The sequence below is a fragment of the Biomphalaria glabrata genome, chromosome 8 (assembly GCF_947242115.1).
Source record: "Biomphalaria glabrata chromosome 8, xgBioGlab47.1, whole genome shotgun sequence".
Classification (NCBI taxonomy): Eukaryota; Metazoa; Mollusca; class Gastropoda; family Planorbidae; genus Biomphalaria; species Biomphalaria glabrata.
The window spans coordinates 4,523,654-4,549,508 of NC_074718.1; the positions used below are offsets into that span (position 1 = coordinate 4,523,654).

General features: G+C 40.2%; 1 protein-coding gene and 1 long non-coding RNA gene across 4 annotated transcripts in view; both read left to right on the forward strand.

Moving 5' to 3' along the window:
• The window catches only part of LOC106063634 (uncharacterized), a 132,703-nt gene that overhangs the window by 93,753 nt on the left and 13,095 nt on the right, over nucleotides 1-25,855 (forward strand). For all 3 annotated transcript variants that reach the window (XM_056037661.1, XM_056037660.1, XM_056037663.1), the window contains 5 exons: nucleotides 1,978-2,246; nucleotides 12,970-13,135; nucleotides 14,795-14,998; nucleotides 16,090-16,322; nucleotides 17,587-17,768. In XM_056037661.1, the coding sequence (XP_055893636.1) occupies nucleotides 1,978-2,246; nucleotides 12,970-13,135; nucleotides 14,795-14,998; nucleotides 16,090-16,322; nucleotides 17,587-17,768 (1,054 nt within the window). The remainder of the gene's footprint in view (nucleotides 1-1,977; nucleotides 2,247-12,969; nucleotides 13,136-14,794; nucleotides 14,999-16,089; nucleotides 16,323-17,586; nucleotides 17,769-25,855) is intronic.
• LOC129927664 (uncharacterized) lies at nucleotides 17,803-21,451 on the forward strand. The gene is made up of 2 exons (XR_008779303.1): nucleotides 17,803-19,931; nucleotides 21,316-21,451. It is a non-coding gene; the product is annotated as an uncharacterized LOC129927664 (long non-coding RNA).

Consider the following 25,855-nt stretch of genomic DNA (forward strand, 5'->3'; position numbering starts at 1 on the left):
CATCACAAATGAATAGATTAGAGACAGGATTAATTACATTATTTGGACCCCACGAGGATCTGCAAACTACAGTCATAAAAAAAAACCGCTAACGTAAAGTCTATGGCTATATCACAAGGTCCTCAAGGCTCGTAAAGACCTTTCTTTAGGGAACAGCACCAGGAAAAAGAAGAAGAGGCAGACAGAGAAAGCGATGGGAAGATAACATTAGAGAACGGACATAAGAAAGGGAGAAAGACGATCAACTGATCCTGCGTGGTCCCCCAGCGGCTCAACAGTCTAAAGTTTAACTCATTCTCTCCGTAATTATTTATCCCATTCTGGTGGAATCAACGCTGGTATCCTGAGTTAGGAGAGAAAGAGTTAAGGGAAAGGTGAAGGTGTTGGTATCAATCCAGGATGGTGTATGACACAAACCTAACCCTCAATTCGATTAAATCTTTTCCAATCGTTTGAAGTACTTTAGACATTTGTCTATGGAAACACAGCTAGAGATTACAGAGGACTTTCTAAGTGAGTTGGTTGAACAACGATCTGTGTGTCTTCTGTGAAGTTGTAAAACCTTCAGACAGGACAATCGCGCTGTGGGGGGGACGCCTTCAGGTTCCTATACTTGTAACAAACGATGAGCTTCTGAGGACTCAGCACGTGACTCGGAATCCTAGCAGGTTCCACTGTTGGCCAAAATCATTATCTTTTCAAATGACCGGAAGTTTGAGGACCTCGTTCTCGTTTGCCCCCGTGAGGAGCACGCGCTGACCTTTTTTTGTGTAGTGTCTGTCTTATCTGCTGCTTTCTTGGAAATGTATTCTCACACTAGATACATTAGGTCTCAGTTTGGATTCAGTCACATTGGACTGAGAATGGGGGGGGGGTGATAACGTCGTATTCTTGAACCCCGACCCACGTGTATCTTGCTACGCCAATCAACTACTTGACTTAGGTAGTAATAGAAGGTTGGAAAGTTTCAGTCGAGCGTGAAATCTCTGATTGTCTGCAGATTCACGAACGACAACCGTTTTATTTGATCATTAAATGAGGAGTTGTCCAATCATGGAACGTGTACCGTTAAAAAATTAGAAGTTACGGTAGAGAATTAACCTCGAATCACCAACTGGAATAAATCAATCTTTCATTACGTGATTCAATCCTAACGATAGGTTTGAATCCTTAACAAATCTTCCAGTTGGTGATTCGTTAACAAATCTTCCAGTTGGTGATTCGCTAACGAATCTTTCAGTTGGTGATTCGTTAATAAATCTTTCATTTGTTGATTCGTTAATAAATCTTTCATTTGTTGATTCGTTAACAAATGTTTCAGTTGGTGATTTGTTAACAAATCTTCCAGTTGGTGATTCGTTAACAAATGTTTCAGTTGGTGATTCGTTAAGAAATCTTCCAGTTGGTGATTCGTTAAGAAATCTTCCAGTTGGTGATTCGTTAAGAAATCTTTCAGTTGGTGATTCGTTAAGAAATCTTTCAGTTGGTGATTCGTTAATAAATCGTTCATTTGGTGATTCGTTAACAAATCGTTCATTTGGTGATTCGTTAACAAATCTTTCAGTTGGTGATTCGAGATTAATTACCTACCCTAGCTACGAAAACGCAATGACCCAAACGACCTGAATTTCTATAAAAGATGTGTCCAGTTATATTAATTTTGCATATTTTTAAACCTCAACTGAAGCCTTGGTTTTGAGAACGTCTTAAATAAGCCTGTCTCAAACTCAGACCCAGCTTTAGACATGATAAGGCCCTAACATATTAGAGATATCGCTCCATTTATGAGTCCCGATATTATAACTCACTATCAAATATAATTTTCAGATACCTAAAAGGTTAATCTGATAAAGATGTGCACAGATACTCAAATAAAAAAAATTCACTCGGACAATATTTTGGGGCCCCGAGATAGTTAAGGTCTTAATCTATAGCTATATATGTATATCCTGTAATGCTCAAATCTTTTGATTCCAGAAGCTACATCACGTTTTGGTCAGAGGGAGCCATCATTTGGGCCGTGCAAGGGTTCTTTGCCACTGCCTCCATCACCTTCTGCGACCAGGCCTCCTGGCAGAGCCGCATAGCAGCCAAGCCGGTGCAGGGGGTGCTCGGCTTCTTCGCCGCCACCTACATCTGGTTCGCCATCCCCTCTACCATCGGGACCACCCTGGGGCTGGCCTACCTGGCCAAGACTGCAGACAACAATAACACCATGCTGCTGGACTCTGGGGACGTTGACCAAGGTAGGCACTTTGAAATCGTATTGACTCTTTCCCTCCGTAATTATTTGTGCACATTCAGACGGAATTCTGCATTTTGCTCATTACTATTTCACTACACTGTGATGATTAAGCTTCAATAGCTTTCTTGGTTTGTAAAAAAAATGTTTTGTAAAATGTTTGACATGTTTCGGATGTTCCTTCAGAGTTGAAGATAGTTTACTTCCTAGTCCAAACCTCCCGCAGGACGACGGGGGATGGGAGCGGGCAGGGTTTGAACCCTCGACCGTCGATAAATCCCAACGACAGTCCAGCGCACAAACCGCACGACCAGGCAGTTATCAGAAAAAGTTGTATTTGGTATAGAATTAATGATAATGCATGCTCTCTTTATATAACACAAAGTCAAGTTTATAAAAATTAAAAATTAATTTAATTTCATGTGGTCAAATCAACGATGGTATCGTCGATTAGGAGAGAAAGAGTTAAGACTGTGTTCCTATGTGTATTTGTTATAATGGCAAATTGTGGTTTTCAAGTTAAAGAGCGTCTTTGTAATTTTCATAAGAGTTGGGTCTAAGACTGTTAGAACTCTAGACCCACGGAAGCTCCTCCTTCATCGGCGTGTCTAAAAAAACTTTTTCTGTCAGAGATCCAAGCAGAAGTAAATTTGTTACATGCTATTATCGATGGATCGTATCCCAACACACTCGGGACAGAGGCGAGGTCGAAGGCCGAGCATACCGTGCCCCCTTTTCGAATATTCTTTTTCTGTATCTCATCAGCCGTGCGGATGTCCGCCATAAAACTGCCCCTTGAAGATAGTGGATAGTGCCATGCTTGTTGGGGGGGGGGGCTCTCTTTTTTTTTGTCCATTCATATATAGAGAGAGATTAAATGACAAAGAGCGAGAGAGAGAGAATGACATAAGAGAGAGATTAAGCTACATAAAGAGAGAGAGAGAGATTAAATGACAAAGAGCGAGAGAGAGAGAATGACATAAGAGAGAGATTAAGCTACATAAAGAGAGAGAGAGATTAAATGACAAAGAGCGAGAGAGAGAGAATGACATAAGAGAGAGATTAAGCTACATAAAGAGAGAGAGAGATTAAATGACAAAGAGCGAGAGAGAGAGAATGACATAAGAGAGAGATTAAGCTACATAAAGAGAGAGAGAGATTAAATGACAAAGAGCGAGAGAGAGAGAATGACATAAGAGAGAGATTAAGCTACATAAAGAGAGAGAGAGATTAAATGACAAAGAGCGAGAGAGAGAGAATGACATAAGAGAGAGATTAAGCTACATAAAGAGAGAGAGAGATTAAATGACAAAGAGCGAGAGAGAGAGAATGACATAAGAGAGAGATTAAGCTACATAAAGAGAGAGAGAGATTAAATGACAAAGAGCGAGAGAGAGAGAATGACATAAGAGAGAGATTAAGCTACATAAAGAGAGAGAGAGATTAAATGACAAAGAGCGAGAGAGAGAGAGAATGACATAAGAGAGAGATTAAGCTACATAAAGAGAGAGAGAGATTAAATGACAAAGAGCGAGAGAGAGAGAATGACATAAGAGAGAGATTAAGTTACATAAAGAGAGAGAGAGATTAAATGACAAAGAGCGAGAGAGAGAGAATGACATAAGAGAGAGATTAAGTTACATAAAGAGAGAGAGAGAGATTAAATGACAAAGATAGATAGATAGAGAGAGAAATATTAAATGACAAAGATAGATAGATAAAGAGAGATAGATTAAATGACAAAGATAGATAGATAGAGATAGATAGATTAAATGACAAAGATAGATAGATAGAGAGAGAAATATTAAATGACAAAGATAGATAGATAGAGAGAGAAATATTAAATGACAAAGATAGATAGATAGAGAGAGATAGATTAAATGACAAAGATAAATAGAGAGAGAGAGAGATAGATTAAATGACAAAGATAGATAGATAGAGAGAGATAGATTAAATGACAAAGATAGATAGATAGAGATAGATAGATTAAATGACAAAGATAGATAGATAGAGAGAGAAATATTAAATGACAAAGATAGATAGATAGAGAGAGAAATATTAAATGACAAAGATAGATAGATAGAGAGAGATAGATTAAATGACAAAGATAGATAGAGAGAGAGAGATAGATTAAATGACAAAGATAGATAGATAGAGAGAGATAGATTAAATGACAAAGATAGATAGATAGAGAGAGAGAGATTAAATGACAAAGATAGATAGAGAGAGAGAGATAGATTAAATGACAAAGATAGATATATATATAGAGAGAGAGAGGCTGTGAATGGGTGAGATCATGTCAGAAGAGATAATAGAATATGGATATGAGAAAGAGACAACGAGAGAGAAGGGTAAAAGAGAGAGAAAGAAAAGAGAAGGGGAAAAGAGAAAAAAAAGACGGGAAAAAGAGAGAGAAAGAGATTTGGAAAAGAGAGAAAGAGAAAGATGAGAGACAAAATACGTGTTGGAGAAAGTGAGAGTCAATTCACTGATGTTTTATAATGTCATAACATTCTGTAGCAACATCCTTCTCTATCTGGTAACATAAATTTCGTTATGTGTATCCACGACTTCGTCTCGAGAAGAAGAGATAACCTTTTTAGGAGGAAATCTAGGCTATAAAAAAAAGTTAAGTTTTTTTTTTTTTTTTTTTAAGAAAGGGCTGTCGTGGTCTTAGGATTACCAGACAGAAAGTCAAACAGGAGTTCCCCACCCAAGATTCGCTTCTGATAGCGACCCAGCGATAACTGAAACTATGTAAATTACTAGCAGTTTGATGGTGCCCGGCTTTCAAAAAGCCACACATCTAATACCACAAGACCTGGCCAAACGCCCCCCCCCCCACACACACACACACACTTCGTCCTAATGCTATGAGATGAGCTGATGTGGAATGTTTGTGTGGACATGTGCTCAAAATATACAAGACTTAGATTTTCTCTAGCAATTAAGACTCCGTCCCGCGCGCTTATACACGCCCCTCCAGCCCCCCTCCCGCCCCCCTGCGTGTCGACCTGGTTTGTAGAAATAAAAGATGTGGCCGGGGGCTGTTTGTTGATGTCAGTGCCAAGTATGAATCTCAATTTCTGTTGACGTTACCATACTGATAGCCTACATTTACGTGAGTATACCCACACACACACACACACTTTAATACACACACACGCACAGGCAGAAGCAGAAAGATACATTCGCTTGAACACACACACACACACACGCACACACACGCACGCACACACACACACACACACACACACACACACACACACACACACACACACACACACACACTGGCAGAAGTAGAGAGACACTATTGAAATAAACTCGAAGTGCCATACATGTCACAGACACCATCTCTCTATAGTCTTAGTGTCTATTCTGTTTATTTGATTATAATAGTGTCTAGAAGTGGCCCAGGCGTGTACTAGAGTTGCCTACCAATGATTAGTTGGAGCCTACTTATTACCATTTATTTTGCTGATCCGACTTCTACTTCGGGAGGAGGCGTCGCAGTAAAATGCACACGATGATATTCTGCTAGATGCGAGGCCTGCTACAGTCTGGGATTTTCATGTTGCCTTTATTCTAATTCAAACGCGACATGAAGCTCTTCAAAATCGACACTGGCAGCTGGGAAAAGGTGTCACTGGATAGATCCACATGGAGAGAGAGCACAAAGGAAGGGTCACGGATTGCAGTTGTCATACACAACAGAAGCAGAAAGAAAGGTGAAAATGCAACGGCGCCTGGTGATTACATATGCCCAACCTGCGATCGCAGCTGTGTATCAAGGATTGGCCTCTTTAGTCACACAAGAAGTTTGCAAAGGGAAAAGATCGTCTCTCGAGACGTGAAATGCCAAAGGTTATTCTAATTCATCTATCCAGCTATTTCGCGGCTCTCTTCCTAATTAGTATTCATTGTATGTGGTTGAGTAAGCTCTCTGAGCTTGTTGATTGGTTGATATTCTCAGTAGCTTGTTAAACAAGTCAATGTTGAGTCATTGGTTTGTTCTAACACCCAATCTCCCAGTATCACACACATTGTGGATCTAGATATCTGGCATGGATTGTAAACAGAAATAGTTGTAACATCTGTGAGCAAATATTTAATAATTTATTTAGATCAATCATTAGGAAAATGCTATGTCAAGACTCATTTCTTCTCTAATATACGTATGTGTATTACTAAATGTACCCAAGTCCTGGGCAATACCATAACGACACATACAACGACATAGTAAAGATTCAGAATGCCAATTCACTGACATATAACACGTTTATTACATTATCTGTACTATAATATAGAATCAGTTCAGACATTTGGAATATCCAGTATCAATTTTAAAAAAACATAACAGCTTAATATTTCATAGACTGAATAGTGACAACACAGACAAATAATTAGAGTCTACTCTTCGACTATATCTATATCCAAAAGTCCAACTGTCCTGGACTAGGAACAAAACCACACTGCCTTATTATGAGTTACATTATATTCAACAAAAAACATCTCACGAAGTACAATAATCCAAAACAATAACAGTTTTGAAGTCAACAACCTGAATAGCCCCTCTTCTCCTCTACAGTAAACAGGAGGCCCAGGCTGACCAGAACTCAGTCCTGACATGCTATAAGAAAACATATCACCTTTATTTTTACTATATCTCTGTTAGAGCTATATAATAATACTAAGTAAATTATATAAGGATTGATACATTTACATTCTTACAGTCATTAACTTTTGTTTTCAATTTTTTAAAGTATTTTTGTGGGCCCCCCTATTCGTCTTGGGCCCGGGTCTATTGAACCCCTTCGCAATGGATTCTACGCCACTGGCTGGACTGTATTGTTGACTTTGGCTTGATAAATCTGTTTACAAAGCCTTCAAATTATCAGACTCCTTCATTGCTTATCCGATGCTAGATAGAGATGTAAGCTTGCAAGGCTGACCCAAAAAAAAAAATGTCTAAATTAATGTAGAAAAATCCGTTGTTTATAGAGAAATGAACATGACCGTGTGGGGAATGGGGGGGGGGAGGTTATCCGTGTTTAAGGAGAGAGATGACTAAAAGGGAAAGGGGGTTGGGGGGTGGGTGGGAAGAAAGACTGGGAGATTTATATCATTTACCCCCTGATCAGGTTTCCGAGTCCGCCCAAAACATTGCAAGGTGGGCTTGACCTCTATCAAAGTAGAACAATGTCCATGGCCTATATACATTGGACTAGGTCAACTAAGTTACTTCCCCTATGTTTAATGTCAGAAAAAATTTACTCAGCTTTTCATATGTGTGTGTGAATTATGTGAATGTAAGAATGTTTCTGTAACCTAGAGCCGTCTGTCACAACCTCCTGCGGACCTAGATACACCGCAGGCAAATATGACTGGAAGCGAAATAGTGACGGGAGCCTCCGGCCCCCAAACAACCCAAATTGACACCAGTGGGACCCAACCCACTCCAGGGACTAAGCCCATAAACACAAGGTCCCTCCTGATTTTACAAATTAACATCTGCGGGGTCATCCCAAAGGTGTTAGAGCTCTCAAAACTCCTCCACGAGAGGGCAATAGACGTGGCTTTATTACAAGAGACATTAACTGGCAAACGTAATGCCAGTATCACCGGCTATACTGCATTTAAGTGCAAATGCACAGACTGCCGGGGGCTTATTACTTATGTACGCAACAATCTGGTTGCTACACAAGTCCCCGGTCCACGAGTGCATGGGCGTACCGACGCCATCACCCTCGAGATACATAAATTAGGGCGTAAACTCACGGTAACTAATCTGTATAACCCCCCCAAGCATGAAATTAGTCTCGAATATGACTGTACTAATATCAATACTCACAACGTCATCGCAGGAGACTTTAATGCTAAGTCTCAGCAGTGGGGCTATGATTCAACCGACTCATCGGGACATAAAATTCACGAACTTCTAAATAACTCTAATTTGTTCTGTCTGCAAAATAAACATACTCCCCCAACTCTATACCGTACCGGAAATGGCAGCCAATCTAGACCAGACCTTACTCTAATCACAGCTAATCTAGAATCACATACTCAGTTTCAAGTCCTAGATGACATTGGAAGTGACCATAGACCCATACTAGTCACAATTGCCCTCTCAGAGGCCAGTGGTGCAACCCCAAAAGCCCCGCGTAGATGGAGTTACACCAAGGCGAACTGGCCAGCCTACGAGGCAGCAGTCAACACTGCCCTTATGAACATTGCAGTGGAGGATAGGGACGTTGACATCATATACGGCGAAATAACAGCAACTATGTTGGGTGCGGCCAAGAGGTTTGTCCCGCGGACTTATCCTGGCGTAAGGCAGAAACGCGTGTGGTCTCAGGAATTGAATAAGCTGGTCCTGAGACGTAAGCGAGCCCGGAGGCTTGCTGAACGGAAGGGTACCCCTGAAATCCGGCGGGAGTACAATCGGCTCTGTAGAGCCACGAGTGAACTGGCCCGACGCGTCCGGTCGGACCATTGGAACGCTGCCTGCGCCGGGATGGATCTTCGGGATACCTCGAAAGCCTGGCGTCTTCTGCGAAACCTAGAGGCCAAAGACACAGCGCGAACGGCTGCCCCTCTATTGTCACCCGGAGGGCCGGTCTCGACGGTAACCAAAATGGCCGGCTTGTTGAATCGACATTTTGCTAAAATCAGCAAGCCCGAAAAGAAGTCTGCCATGTCCAAAGCCCTCAACAAAGAACGTAAGAGGCTCGAGAGGGAGCCAGATGAGCCGGAAAGCCAAGCAACGTGCAACGCGCCCTTCTGTCGTGCTGAGCTGGACAGAGCGATAGCTAAGTGCAAAAAACGAAAAGCTCCGGGGCCAGACAAGGTTACCCCCGAGATGGTAAAACACCTTGGGGGCATTGCGAGAGATAAACTCCTGGAGTTTATGAATCGAACCTGGGCAGAGTCCAGACTGCCCGGGGCCTGGAAGAGTGCTGTCATTGTGCCAGTCCTTAAGAAGGGAAAAGACGCGACTAACGTGGAGTCCTACAGACCCATTTCACTAACCTCAACCCTTGGCAAAGTTGCTGAGCGAATGGTTAACGAGCGGCTAGTTTGGTGCTTTGAGAGTGCCGGTATCCTGGCGCCAGAACAGGCCGGCTTTAGGGCAGGCTTGAGCCCGATCGACCAGGTCACGACATTCGCACAGGAGGTGGCCGACGGGTTCCAGAGGTCCGAGAGCACATACGCGGTGTTCATAGACCTAAAACAGGCCTACGATCGTGTGTGGAAGCAAGGCCTCTATCTTAAGCTAAGAGCTATGGGTGTGCGGGGCAAGATATACAATTAGATACAATCCTTTCTGTCAGGGAGGAGCACACGTACAAAATACCAGCACTCCCTTAGCAAGCCAAAACAACAACTTAATGGCCTGCCTCAGGGCTCCGCCCTGTCCTGTACACTTTTCATTGCCTTTCTTAATGATTTGCCCAGCTCACTACGGTCCAAAAAACTGCTATATGCTGACGATATTGTCCTCTGGTCAACCGGGAAGAAAGCCGACCAAATTCAGGCGGCACTTCAAGCAGACCTCCATACCATCTCCTCGTATTGCGACAAATGGCAGATTCAGATAAACGTTGCCAAAACGACCTGGTCCCTGTTCAGCCTAGGAATCGACATCCTTAATGCTCCATTCGAGCTTCAACTCGGTGGGCTGCGACTCCAGCGTGAAAACACGCCAAAATATCTAGGGGTGACCCTGGATAGAAAACTGTCAATGCTCCAGCACGTCCAGGAAGTTGAACGAAAAGCCTCGGAGAAGTTAGCGTTATTAAGAAAGCAGGCCAGCACAAAGTGGGGTGCCAAAGCTGACATGCTACGCACATTGTATCTAGGGGCAGTCAGATCACAAATTGAATACAGCTATACAGTTCAAGTATACGCTAGTAAAACTGCCCTCGACCGGGTACAAGCACAGGCTCTACGGTTCATTTGTGGCACCTTTAGGACAAGCCCAACAAACGCTGCTGAAATCTTTACAAACGTGGCACCCTTACATCTTAGGAGGGAGAGGGCAGTACTTACGGCCTACGAGCGCTATAAAAGGGGCGACTCTAGGCTACCCACCTCAATTTTAGTGCGACAGTGGAGAGAGAGGAACCGCATTAAAATGCGATCGTTCCTACATATAGCGGCCAATTTGTCAAATTCAGCTGGACTCTCCACTGATAGAATCCCTATTAGGAGAATCAGTACGTGCCCTCCGTGGAGGAGATTGCCGGCCCCACAAATAAACCTGTCCCTGTTAGGGCAAGAGGGAGCCACCAAGAGGCGATTAACACCTGCCATTCTCCAAAATTTGGCATCCATAACTATAAAATCCTACCCATCAGATGCCATATTCTGTTATACCGATGGGTCGGTAATGAGGGACCCCGATAGATCGGGGTATGGGGCCCTTATTGTCTACCCCGACCGGACTGAACCAGATAGGCTCTCTGGTCCATGCGGCTACGCTGCATGCTCCATGGATGCCGAACTTACAGGGATAACTAGGGCGTTCGAGGCCATTAGGGCCCGAATGCTCCAACGCGAGACTAGCGCCACTACGGTGGTGTTGGTCACTGACTCTCGCTCCAGTCTCCTAGTTATGGGTGGCGGCGGGGGAGGGTCGCCCGTAATAGAAGAGGCAATCGGCGCCGCAGATAACATCCGCCGAGCTATTGGAGCTGTCGTTTATATGCAGTGGGAGCCTTCACATTGCGGCGTGAGGGGCAATGAAACGGCAGACGCCCTCGCAAGGGAGGGTGCAATGGCAGCCACACACCTCGAAGCACCAAGCACGTACTTACAAGCAACGGCACAAATCCGAGCACTCTTTCATGAGAAGTGGTTAAAGTCCTGGGAGGAATCCGACAGAGCACGTGGTGTCTGGCAGCGCATGCGTCACCCAGATCGCGACGATCCATGGTGGCGACTGAGGAGGTCAGAGCAGTCAATAGTTGCGCAGTGCAGGACGGAACATTGTCCTATTGGGGCACACTTGGCCCGGTTCCGCACTAACTTTGACTCCCGATGCCGTCACTGTGGAGAGAGCGTCGAAACAGTGTCGCATGTCTTGTACGAGTGCCCCCAGCTCCGCGAGCTAAGGGGGGACTTGCCTGTGCAGTCACTCGACTTGTATGGTAGCTATGAGGCACTACGCCGGACGGCTAAGTTTCTTGCCAGAGCACTACGGGAGGACTAGTCCTTCCTGCTCTGATTTTTCAATAGGAGTTCATCTCAGGTAACCTAGAGCCAGGCCCGCCAACATTGTTGCAGGGGGTGGGCATACAAGACCATATTCCTGAACACCAACAGAAGGAAGACTCCTTCACGTTTTTTTTTTAAATACAAATTTTATTCGTAACTTAAGGAGGTAGGGGGGGTGGTATAGAGGGGGGGGGGGGGAAAGCAGAGTGCCCCCACACTTACCCCCAGTTGTATGCGGCCCAAATGCTTCTGGCGTCGGGCCTGCAATATCTCCAAGTTGATCATTCGAGTTAGTTGATATGCTGTCTATATCGTCAAGTGAGCACCGTAAGATCAAATAATGAAATACACATTTGTGTCAATTTGCACAGTGGTGTCAGCAGCTTCCCCCAGTTTTGGTGCCTGGGTATCACGAAATCTTCTTTTCGGAATGAGAGAGCTCTTCAAACCATTCTTTCCCTTTTCCTTCAGTTTCTCCTGGCACAACTCTAGTTGAAAGTTTTTAAGTCCTTTTATATTATAGATAATAAATATTAAAACAAAGCGATATAGTCTAATGTTGAGCATTTAAACAATATCTACTAAAATTATTATGACAGAATGAGGTCAAAATAACAAATTTCTTCCACCAAGAGAGCAACCTACAATCTTCCAACTAAGAACAGGTCGCAGATATTTACATTATTATCTGAACCAAATCAATCCCACACACCCAGCGCTCTGTAGACAGAGCGCCCACCCTTAATAAACTGTGAATGCCCCATTTAATGATTCAATTTAATCCACCTTAGGCAGACACTATTACCAGTACAGCCCAACTTGACCAACACCCTGTTAGGGACCCCTCAACTCAAGAAAACATTAAGAAACTAAAACAGACAATAAATAGAGCACAGAGATTCATAACAAACGAATATTCACATTTGACTAGAGTAACACCTTTAGTAAAATCACTAAATTTAGAAAGCCTTCAGGAGAGAAGACTCAAAAGTAAAGTAGCAACTATACATAAAACATTGAACCATAATCTTCAAAACAAACCCTAATAAAATACTCAGAAAGACACAAAGATAGACACATTCCTCGTTCCATATGCTAGGACAAATTTGTACAAATACTCCTTCTTCCCTAGTGCTATTAGAGCATGGAATGGGTTGCCTGAGCCAGCTAGGAAAACCAATAACTTGGCAGAATTTAAGTCATTGGTTAACATACATGACGCGTAGAACGTAATCAGCTTCTTTTTTGAAGTAACGTCTGTATTATATAAGATAAGAATATGAAGAGAACAGCACAGTATTTTTCCTTAGCATAGTCTGCAAAAGAGCTTACAGCTCAGCAGCAAAAATCTGGCTAGAAGAAGAAGTTTTAAAATATTACCATTGAAATTGAGCAGCCCCCATTCTATAAAATGATCATTTGTTTTCATGCTTATCGTGATGCGTTCCTGTTCAAGTTTTTAAATAACAGTCATCGTCAACATGAGGTTTCCTTTTATTTTGTCTCAACAGGTTTAGTGACAGTCTTTATGGCGCAGTCAACCATGGGGCTCGCAGGAAGTTACCTCGTCCTCACCATGCTCATCATGGCGGTCATGTCTTCCGGGTCAGGAGAGGTCATGGCCATATCTTCCATCGTCGTGTACGACATCTACCAGACACACATCCGGCCATTCAAGTAAGTATGGTGGACACGACAGAATGTGGTATAAGAAATGTGTCATTATTACGCCTGCTGGCTTGTAGACATGATGACAGAATTTTAGCTAAAACTAGTGAACAATAATAAATATCTGACCTGACCAAAGGTTTTGAACTCACTCCAAGTCTATCTCAGACAATTCATATTCTTCACTACAATCCAGAAGACCTGTCCAAATATTAGTTAGATTAGATTATCATTAAACTCTCGTGTTTTTAAGTTTGATGTGTCATAACTTTTGTATGCAAGTTTCGTATGGTCACACAGTTCCGCCCTCTGACTGGGGACGAGAGTGTTCGAAGGGATGGTATTATTCGCATGGCAGTCTGGGTAGTCTTGTTAACCGTGTTCCTGTCTTACTGTTAGGAAATGCGACGCTCTGAATGTCAGCAATTAATACCATCGTTCGGAAAGATTTTGTGTGGGTGGGAAAGGGGAATGGGGGTTGGTCAGCATGTATATGCTAGGCAGTGTGGCTGAGTCAAAAAGAGTATTAATATCTTTTACTTTCATAACTAAACTTGCAATTAGATGTGCCTTAACAAACACACAAAAAATAATGGACTCAAGAAAAGCCGGTAACAGAATAGCTTATCATTTCAAAAACAGAAAAAATAAAATTTTTGAAAAAGAAAAATAAGAGAAACATAAACATGTAAACTAAAGTTATAATAAGAGTTTAGCATATTATCTTTGTTAACAAGCTTTTCAAATCACATGTAACACGCCAAAGCATGATTTATTTATAGTTTGACTTGGCAGAGTGTTAAGTCACTGATTGACATGCATGACTAGATTGACACACGGACACGCGTAGGGTGTTATCGTCTTCTCTTTTGAAGTAACGTACTAGCGTCTGTATGTTATAAGATAAGATAGGATAAGATAAGATAATGATCTATTTTTTAGTTTTATTGCAAGTATATTTCTTTTTATAGTCTTATCTAAAAAAAACTAACTAAGAACAACATTAAATTAAGGTTGATATGGGTCTAAAATGGGTTGTCTGGTGGCCTACGTATATTTTGTCGGGTCAGGTCGTGAATTAGCCGAATCATTTTGTTGGACCATCATACTTCAGGGATTCTAAAAATATCGCAACTCTTTGGTACTAATGTCTCATTATTATTAGTATTATAGAGTTTAACGACGACTCTCATTAGACTTTAAAAAAAAACTAATTATTACGCAAGACAGTAAGGTACAAAAATGATCTTTTGACACCCATTGTGGTTGTGACTGAATTTTTAGAACCTCCAACATAGATCTAATAATCTGGCATGCAGTATCGGGAAAATCTGGCCAAATCTGCTGATAAGTTAACGTTTGCCAGATTTCCTTTTACATTTCATACTTTTTTTTTTTTTCAAATGTGTTTTGAATTATAAATTTATGAAAGAAAAAAAAAAGGTAAATGTGTAAGCAAGATCTATGGAACTCCTAAGTCAATGTGTAGCCTATATTTTTATATATTGTTTTATTCACAAAACTACAGGTTAATATGCAAGTTTCAAACTCGTTTTTAAAAAGGTGCAAAATAATTTTTAAATCTCTTTCAAGATTTCAATAGTAGTTTTCTTGTAGTCACAACGTTTGATTGATTGATTGATTGATTGACATTGGTGATGCTCTAAGGAAAACCAGGGGTACAGGCCATTGTGTCCTATGCGGGGAAGTAAAACCTCGAGAGGCATCATCGGACACCTCGGAGAAATATGGTGAGGACCACTTCAGTTCCAAAGTCTGCCAGTGCCCCCTGGTCTCTGAGTGTAATGCCTGCTTTGAAGATGTTAAAAAGAACTCTATAAGCAAGGAAACAAACCAGCAGAAGATTTACAAGTCAGTAATATTTTAACAAAGCTTGTATCAACTCTCTCTCTCTCTCTCTCTCTCTGTCTGGTACAAACCTTGTACACGTTAGTTTTCCCACATTCCAGTCTCGGATCAAGTTGAAACAATGCACAATTATTCATTGGGCAAAGACAATACATGAAACAATCAAATTCAGAGATAAATCTCGCAGTATGGGGATATATTGTATGATGGTGATTGTGCGTTTCATTTCATTATATAAGAGATGCATTTTTTTTTAGTACTTTTACTTATTTTCTTTTTATTTTTTCAACACTTTTTAGGTCAGTTTTCGTCTGCATATTTATTTAGTTAGTTGTGTATGAATTTGTTTTTGTAAATTGTCGTGTGGTGTCTTATAGAAATACAGGCCTTAACGCCCTTGCACTTAAGTCTCGCAAGACGTCATGATAACAGTCGCAAGTTCACACCACACGAGCAGCAATGTATTCAAAGATAAGAAAACCTGGATTATGATGATAATATAGATGATATATTGTTGTAATGAAAGAGAGTATTACACAGTACCTCACATCCACTAATGACATAGATAGTAATTTAGCTTAGTTTCATTTATATCTGCTGAGCCTTCCATCTACCACAGCAAAGTAGTGACCAAACATAGGAGCTTGATGTAGTGACCATTCCTTTGAGGGTTTTTTATGTAGTGACCATACACGGGGGATTGATGCAGTGGCCATACATGGGATCTTGATGTAGTGACCACATATGGGGCATGATGTAGTGACCACACATGGGGTCTTGATGTAGTGACCACACATGGGGGTCTCGATTTAGTAACCATACATGGGGCCTGAATGTAGTGACCACACATGGGGCACCGATGTAGTGACCACACATGGGGGTCTCGATTTAGTAACCATACATGGGGCCTGAATGTAGTGACCACACAAGGGGGTTTAATGTAGTGACCATAAGTTGTTTTTTTCACTTCAATGTTAATGTCAGAATAATTCATCTTTTATCTTAGTTTTAAACTAGAGTTTATAACTTCAACCCTTCCCCCCCCCCCGACACACACACTTATTTGGATAAAGCTTTTTTTTTTCCATCTCCAGGTGCCAGTACCATGGGGACTACAGGGCCTACCTGGACTCGTTGGTCAGTTTCAAGTCTTGGTGTATCCTATGGGTCACGATCGGCCTGGTTCCGGTGGGCATGGTCCTGCAGGTGTCTGGCGTTGACCTCAACTACGTCATGGTGTGCGGGTTTATTCTGACCACGCCCAGTTTCCCCCCAGCTCTCATGGCTATCTTGTGGTCAAAGACGTCCGCTTTGGGAGTCATTGTTGGTAAGTACGAGAGTCATTGTTAGCAAGACAGATAGAGGATATAGAGCGAATGCAATTTAAACAAGAAAAACTTTCAAAAATACTTTTTTTTTTTTAAAGACAATACCTCCTTCATGCAGCTCATAGTGCGATTGTTTTTTTTTCGCTTAAAAATTAATGAATGTTAGATTTTAATTTTTTACCCCCCTCCCCCCCCCCCACCTTCCATCATTCCTCCTCTCCCCTCCCCGAGAAGGAATCCTGGTTAAGCGGGTGGAAGCGTTCGTGAGAGGGCCAGGCCAAAGGGTAGCGAAACGAGGCTCCCGTGGGGGTGCCTAAGAGGCTACGAGAGTATCCTCATTGCACTGTGCGGGGATGTAGAGGCGCTCCCACAACGATCTGTCAACATCCAGGCGCCGTCCCTCAAGGGGCAGTTACATAAAGGGCGTGTCCCGCACGGTTAGCCTGGTAGAGCAAAGAAAAATGACAGGGGCTCCGGTGGTTCGTTCTTCGGTCGCGTCTCTGGTCCACCAGTCCGAAGTGTCCACCGGAAGTGAACGCAAAACTAAAATCTAAGTTAAGCCCCGAGTCTAACCCCCCCCCCCTTTTCCCGTCAGACAGAACGGCGTATGCGAGGTGTGCTCCGTTCATTCAGGCTGGTAGAGGGGAGCTCTTGTTCGCTTTTGCTGACCTTAGGGTTCCAAGTGCTATGGACAACTCTACATGACAATTTCAAATGGTTAGGCGAATGTATAGATCTAGTACACCCTTTAATATGCCTATTGTAGGTCGCCTATTATAGGTCGCTGATTTTAAGTAAGTTTGGAAAAAAAAATACATTGCTATACAATATTACCATAATCATAATCACTTCACGAGCAGAGTGTTGAGTATATAGTCTTGAGGAGTCGTGAGCCAGGAGTCGAATTCAGGTCTTTTTATTTTTATGAATGCTTTTAAAAACCAATTACAGCAAAATTCATTTAGAAATCCCCCCCCCCTTTTTTTTTCAGTTTCCCAAGTGGTCCAGATAAGTGATAGGATCATGGCGTATAAAGAAAGCTAAAAGCATGAAATTGCGCCAAACAAAAACAATATATTTATATTTCTAATCGCACAGGTTTACTGTTGTTGGTCTAAATCTGTTAAAAATTTAATTACTCGACTAATCCAAATTGGTTGATGTAAGTGTGTGTAATAAAATTGGTTTGTTTATTTTAACGCATTTTTTAAATGTTTTTTTCTTGGTGGTAAACTGTTTGAATGCTCTATGTTATCTCACCAGGCAGTGTGGCAGGACTGGCAGGGGGAATCACTGCCAACTTCATCACCGCCTCCACGTACGAAGGAGGTTTGGGCAACTTTCTGAGGAACACCTCTCAAGACTACTCTGTGCTGGCCGGATCCACCACCAGCTTCGGCCTGTCCCTCCTGCTGACCATCGTGGTGTCACTGCTGACTAATAAGGTAAACAAGCTTTGTGTCACATCATTAGGTGATGGATCTCTCGGCTTTCCGCCCAAAAGGGGGTTTCAGTTCAAATTCGGTTGAATATCTCTTTTGTGAACCTGTTCGGGGGAGGGGGTGTTATGGAGTGTGTGTGTCTGTGTGTTTCTATGGTGACAAACGCAGTCCCAGCTGCGATGGGCAGTCACGTCTACAGAATGGAAGACCACCGCATCCCTAAACGACTCTTGTATAGCCAAGTAAGCGAAGGAAAGCGCTCGCAAGGTGGTCAAAGAAAGCGCTTCAGGAACATCCTCTGAAGGCGTTCAGCATAGACTCATGCACCTGGGAGACAGAGGCACACGACAGAGCATCATGGCGTTGCGCTGTGAAAACTGGCGCACAGGTTGCAGAGGAAAAAAGAACAACGCTGGCAGAAGAAAAACGCCGGAGAAGAAAAACAAGACAAACGACACTAGCTCCAGCTGGAATAACCTGCCCAGTGTGCGGCCGAACATTCCGGGCTCACATAGGTCTCACCAGCCACATGAGGAGGCACTAAACCCCAGTGCAAAGCCCTCAGCCCCCCCTGGATGACAAAGTGGTCATCATCGAACCACGATGGACGAACAATATGGTGACAGTGAGAAGAAGTCAGAGTTTGGTTGGTAGCTGTGCTGGGTGAATGACGCAAGATAGGAGGTATTGTTATAAGCTGTCTTAGTTAGGCCTGACGACTCAGATTGCCAGAGTGAAAAGACGTGTGTTTTTTTGTTTTTTTTTTTGTAGTGAGATTTTGTTTAGAATACAATTGTTATTATTACTAAAGTCTACTACATTGATTTCATCTCAATTTGAATTAGTCTCTGTTGTTATAAAAGTTATATTTAGTGCTGCTCAAACAGAAGCTATTTAAGCTATTTCAAGTTTTATAAGTTAACATATAATACGCCTACATTGGGGGGGATGGGGATGACAAGTGACCTGCGCTGGAATTTGGATTAAAGTGAGGAGGATTCGCGCAACACGTCGACCTCACTCTCTCGCCCTAAAGCCCGTCCTTTTCCGGAAGCAAGATTTGGTCAAGACGTCCGGGGCCAAGTTTGGGTGCAGTGGATGACCAGAGACTTTCTGTGTGTCTTGTCCTGCTCTTGAGTACTCCACAGCACTGTGCTGGTACTTGCCATTCTGTCCGATTAGTCTAGTTTTGTGACGTTACGCACAGGCCGCCAAGTCCAGACTTCACATGCTAGGTCTGACAAAACCTCAGTGTACTGAGTGCCATGGACACGTCAGATACCCTCTACCTGGTTTAGCCGGCCAGTTTCCGGGGTGTGGGCGCTGCGCATGCTACAGCTTCTGGGAGCCACAGGTGAGAGTAGGGTACCGAGTGGGGACCAAGAGTGAGCCAAGCTACCCTCAAAAAGAGGGTACGACTGCCTGTCCACTAGAGGTGCTACCCCTCCTAGATACCCCTTAACATTGGTTAAGTTGTCTACCGGCGTCTCAATGTAACAAACGCCAGTTACTCGCCTTCGCCCCTTCTCCTTTAGTGAAAACAGTTTCGCGGACACGTGAAGGATCAAGAAATACACGAGTAACTGCCCTTTGCGAGAACTTTTACAATGATACTTAAAGACCAACTGAAGAGGTTTTTTTCGAAATTGAGATAGCGGTTGATTTAGATAGTAGATAGCATCAAAGTTAGTTTCTAAAAATTTGAGATTTTAGAAAAGCGTATTTATATTAGAAAAAGTAATTTGAAAGTGTAAAAAATAACGAGATTTGAAAATCAGCTTCAATGGCCGAAACCGGAAGTGACGTATTGTAATGGACTGAGAAAATGTAAATAAAAATAGACATGGCTGGATACGTTATTGATAGCGATTCAGATGATAAACTTAAATCTAAATCTAGCTGTCCAACAATTTTAAATGATACTTATCATGGGATGCACCAAAATGCCCTGAAGAGAACTCTTCTACTTTTTCAAAATATATTCTAGAGCAGACTATTGAATTAATATAATTATAGATAGATTATAATAGGACTAGTCACTAGATAATAATTATAATACTATAATAGATTGTTACTAGATCTAGATCTAGATTCTAGAACTAGTCTACTCTAGTAGTAGTCTCTAGTATCATCAAGTACTAGTAGATCATCTAGGACTAGGTCTAGGTATACTATACTTAGACTGTACTAAGTCTAATAGTTATAAACTAAATGGTTAGATCTATCTATATTATTTTCTATATCTCTAATTCTAGCTAGGCCTTCTTAGCCTTCTAACACTTTTACTAGTCACTCACTAGATTTCACTAGATCTAGAGTTTATAAAAACTTGACTTGTATTATTGTACTAATTTTAGTAATACTACTAGTAGTACTAGTAATAGTTTATAAACTAGTAGATTTAACTAATTTAAGTAGATCTAGAGTAATCTAGACTAGCCTCTATGTTAAGTCTAAGCCCAGTCGCCAACATTTTTTGGTAATAGTTTGTAATAGTAAGACCTAGTGAGTAGTGTCCTAGCAATAGCATAAAGATTATTCATAGATATAAATATAATATTATAATAGCCAAGGACTAAACCTAAAGCCTAAGCTAAATCTAGATCTATATAGAATATATTTATACTCTTTACTAGCCCTTACTATACTTATTAATAAGGCTAAACTTTAGATCTAAAAAAATAATAAGTCATCATTTATATTGATAATATAAAATACAGATTTTTACTAAACACATGTGACATTTCTTTAAGTCTTAAACTTAAACAGGGCCGGTCCTAACGATTGCGGGGCCCAATGTGAAACTGATTGCGCGGGGCCTAGTCTGGGTGGGAATAAGGATAATAAATGAAAATTAAGATTTCGTATTTAAAAAAAATTCGACTTTGAATTTTATTAAATCTTTATTGTTGGACAGCTAGATTTAGATTTAAGTTTATCATCTGAATCGCTATCAAGATTACGATCAAATTAACTTTACTTTACGAACTTTGCAACCTATGGCATATTAAAATGCCAGTCACTCTATTAAAGTAAATAAAGTATGGAAACTTGTGATTAAAGTGAAAATTTGCCTGATTATTACATTTTAGTACATGAAAGCTGACAATATCTTATTTCGTTTATCGTGCGTAGGATTAGCGTTTTCCGGAATGAATGACACCCACAATTTTGTCTATTTTTCAGGAGATTTTTATGAGATTTCCGGGTTTTATATATACCGATATATATATATTATATATATATTGCAATTTAACTATTACACCTAGAATTAGCACGAAGCCTATGAAAGTGCAGGGCCCACTGCTACCGCATAGGTTGCAGTGGCTTAAGACCGGCCCTGGTCTTATATATATTAGATTGCCTAGACCTAGAGTAGAGTAGGCTAATTTATTATTATTAAGAACAATAAGAGTTAGATGTTGATGTTAGATCAGATAATCAGTATAACATATATAATATATATATATATATAACCACTAGTTCTATATATGTATACATAATTAAGTATAAATGTTAATAAATACATTTTTTAAAATCTATTTTACAGAAAACATATATGACATGTGGCATACAGACAAGTTTACTAGATGGATCTTTCATCATTTTGGAAATACAAATCACAGAAACATTCTATAATTTTATTTTATATAATAAATACCAATAAATGTAAATACAAAATCACATTTTAATAGAGTTCTTCATTATACACACAACATTATTTTAATTAGTATGTTCCTTTTCACTTGCTAGGTTTAGACAAAGTTTCGAATCAGGATTTAATATTATTAAGTCATAGCCCAAAACTCCAGCAGGATGTTAATTAATGGCAGTGGTCAATGTTTGAACCTGAGACCACAGAGAAAACAGTTTGGAATGCAAACCACACAACTTTCTGCGTTTCGAAACCTATTCAAATTTTGATCATTATGTTAATGCAGATCTGAATGTCCATTGCAATGATGACTTGATCTGTAAAGGGGTTACATTTTTTAAAAATAAGTTGGATCTCATTCTTCGAATGATGCTATTTATTAGAAATTGCAACGTGGAATACATATTAGAGGCCAAAAGAAAATCCACTGATGAGGGAAGACGTAGACGTCGTAAAGAACATTTAAATTGACCACCAGCTGAATATGGTTATGTCTTCGCTGGACACGGCAAAATATCTAGTTTGCAGCTGGGGCTGCGTAGCCATGGAAAATACTGCATTTCTCATTAATCTTTCGACTCGACTGCCAGCCTTATTTATTAAACACTTTAAATTATGAATAGCTCTGCATTTTTTAATAACGATAAAAAAATATATATATTCAGTGATTAACTGGTAATAATTGGGTTACTAAAATTTAATAAAATGAGTTGCATAATTACATCAACAGTAGCCTATATGCATTACTTAACATTATATTGATACTATAATTTATTTTCCACTTCCCTGACTTCCCAGAGAAAAAAAAACAACAACTCCTTCTCCAGTAGGATAATCTCTTTCATTTATAGTCTAAACACAATTTAAAACTTTGTTACCTACAGTTACAGATTAACTTGCTAACTTAACTATCTAATAATCTAATGATTCTATTCCAATCAACAAATGAGTCAAGCGTGAGATAAATGAAAACTCTTCAATTTTTAGATATATATTTATAGAACTATGTAAGTATATAGGCCCGAATATACGGTACGAATATATTTAAATAAGAGTGTAATAAAATCCATATTTCGTATATTAGTAATATTATAGAATTGGTAGATCTAGGTCTAATTTTTGCCTTATAGATTAGTTTTTAGAAATTTAGATCTAGTACTTTTTTTACTAAATCAGACTGCTTTTAAGTCTAAGTTAAGGTTTAAGTTAAAGCTATTTGCCTAGTGTTGTACGGGGTTGTGACTCTAGATTCAAACTATATATAATCATATACTACAATAACTACACTAAATGAGCTCAACATTCACATTGTAATAATTGTTTTTTTTCCCATATTGGGCCTATTTAGGGACGACTATAGGTTAATAATCACTATTAAGTGTATAGATAGAGTATGATAGAGTATATAATTTTAAACTTTGTTTTTCTAGATCTAGGCCCAGCACCTCGATCGGATCAGTCTAAAATCTAATAGATAGGTCTTATCTCTAAATATCCAATACTACTATTACTAGATCTAGACTTCATCTAATTGGATTTAGATCTAAATTTAGGTCTACTTCGTACATCATTAATGATCTGAGAAAAAAACTCTGCTCTTGATCAAAAGCAGTAGATCTAGAACTAGAATAAGCCTGAAGCAGTAACATAAGCCATAAATTGCGTAACTTGACTAAAACGAAACATGTGAACTGAGGCTCGCGGTACTGCGTGGGCTGAAACGCTGTTCGCTTGACTAGATCAAGAATAAGCCGACAAACAGTAGATCTAACATGCAAAGCCATAAATTGCGTGATTTGACCTAATTTCCCCAACTCTAACATCCACTTTTTATAAATTGGCGTGTTTTAGTCGCCTTTGTTTTTAGAAACTAGCATTCCTGTAAAAAGGAATAGGGAAATACGCTAAGCCATAAACTGAAAAATTTGACCTAATTTCCCTTAAACTACGTCATCGACCTTGGTTGTCTGGGAAATACTGATCTCGAATGGCTTCGAGATTGTGAAATTTAATAGTCCCTAAAACTCACATTAAATTGCTTATATCTAAATAATTACAAAGAATATATGTCTAAAATTTCGTATGTATGTTTTTTTAAGCATTATGAATCTAAAAAAAAGTATAACACCGGTTTCCGCGTCTGACCCCAAAACCTCTTCAGTTGGTCTTTAAGGCAAAATAAATTATTATTATTTAATGTTTGAATATCTACTTCATAGAATATATGAAACATAATATCCCTAGGAACAGATAATAAAGTTGGCAAAACAAAACATTTCCAGTGTGTTTGAATATTTCAGCAATACATATTAATTGTTATTTTAATTGGTTTAAATTTGAATTTTATCAATAAAAAAAATAGTTATTACTTAATACTTAATATGTAGCTTTAAATTAAATCTGCATTCTTCAACTCACTCAAGTTGGAAATTAGTATTAAAAAATTTACAAAAATACAATACAAGTTAAGCAGGGGGTCTACCGAAAACCAGAAAACACGGCAAGGGGTCTACGAGACAAAAAAAAGTTTGGGAACCACTGGTATAGACCTTGATGGTATCTTTCGGGAATTGGGCTATGGTTTCTCTCGCAGTGACATTTAGTAGGTTTTGTGTACATTTCTTGTTTACTTTTGGGTCGATCAGTGATTTTCTCACCTCCGGCCGCTCAAAAACAGTTACCGGGTGGAAAGCCGCCGTAGGAGAGAGCGTGGCTCTTTCCTGGGGGGGGGGGGGGGGGGGTATCGTGGGAGGCAAGCTCTTGGGACAGTCCTAGTGCTGTTTTCATAAAGGATGTCCTTTTGAGTCGACCCCTACCCACCCAATCGTCGACTAGGCGTCTGAGTGAGCTGCTATCCTCCAGCCGTTTGCATTTTTCGTACGCTAACAAAACAGCGCGTTCCCTACGCAAGGCTAGTGGGGGAATATCTGCCATGATCTCCCCAGCATTAATGGGGGGTCGTCTGAAATGTACCACAGATTAGCCGTATTGCTTGATTCTGCACTGCGTCTAAGCCCGCTAGAGACATTTGCGAAGCTGTAAACTTGTGCTAAGAGATTGTACTCAATTTGCGACCTTACCGCACCGGTGTAGAGTGACCTCAGCACGCTTGCCTTGGCGCCCCACTTCGTCGTAGCCGTTCGCTTTATGACGTTCAATCTTGCAGAGGCTTTTTGTCCTACTTCTTGCCCATGACCAGCTTAGGGTCCAGGGTAACTTCTAAATACCTGGCTCGTGGGTCCGATTCGAGCGTGGTCCCGTCGATTCTTAGATTTATGGCTTCTTGGTGGATGTCTTTTTGTAGTGTGAATAGGGTCTGGATCGTTCTTGTACAGTTTCTTTCTACCAAATTTTTATGTAGAATATTCTTTTTAAATTCTATTTTCAAGGGACGCAATTTGCGTTTATACATATTTAGCTAGAATACCATTACTGACATACTATATTTTAACTAGATGATGTGTAAACATTTTAAATACCTAAAATCAAAACAACAATCAGATATACAGCATTAAATTTCTCGTTTAAATTTTAATTAATTAAAACTGATATTTAAACAAAATATTACATACTTATATATATATATATATATATATATATATATATATATATATATATATATATATATATATATATATATATATATCAATTATATGTCTTATTAGTTTCCTAGACCTATTATAAATAATGGAAAGTAACTATATAAGGAAATAAATTTGAAACCATGTATTGAAAGAACAAGGTTTATGCTTTGAAATCATTCCTAAATTGCTCTTAATAATAAGAGAAGGTGTAAGCCCTCCTAACACGAGTCTTGATGTTAGTGCATTGGACATTCCTGAGACTCCACCCACATTGGTTATAGATGAGGGGGGAACACCCATAACCAACCACTAGAACTGGTTAAATTTACTTTTACACCCAGTCATGACAGACATTACAATCTTATCATTAAATATACGTAGTCTTAGAAATAAGCAAAAATACATTGTTCACCTATCCAGAAAATACAGGCCAGACTTCATTTTCATTCAAGAAACAAATATAGACACACATTATAAATCACGCAAATACACATCCGACATAGGGCTGAAAGAGGGCTGGTTTAGCCTAGGTAACGAGTGTAGAGGGATAGCTATTTTTCTAGTCTCAGATAGGTTTAAAGGAGTGCATGTATTTAATGACACCAGGGGAAGAATAGTAATCATTAGAGTAGAATCAGGAAATCAAACATTTACACTTACAAACATCTACGCACCAGCAAAGAGCGCGGAAAAACAGGATTTTTATGAAAATTTAATCGATATACTAAACAATAATTATAGAGAGGATACGCTTATCATAGGGGGGGGGAATTCAATTACATAACTTCTGCGTTAGATAAACAGACTACCTTGGCAGTGGGCCCTCCCTCTCATAAAACCTTTCCGAATCT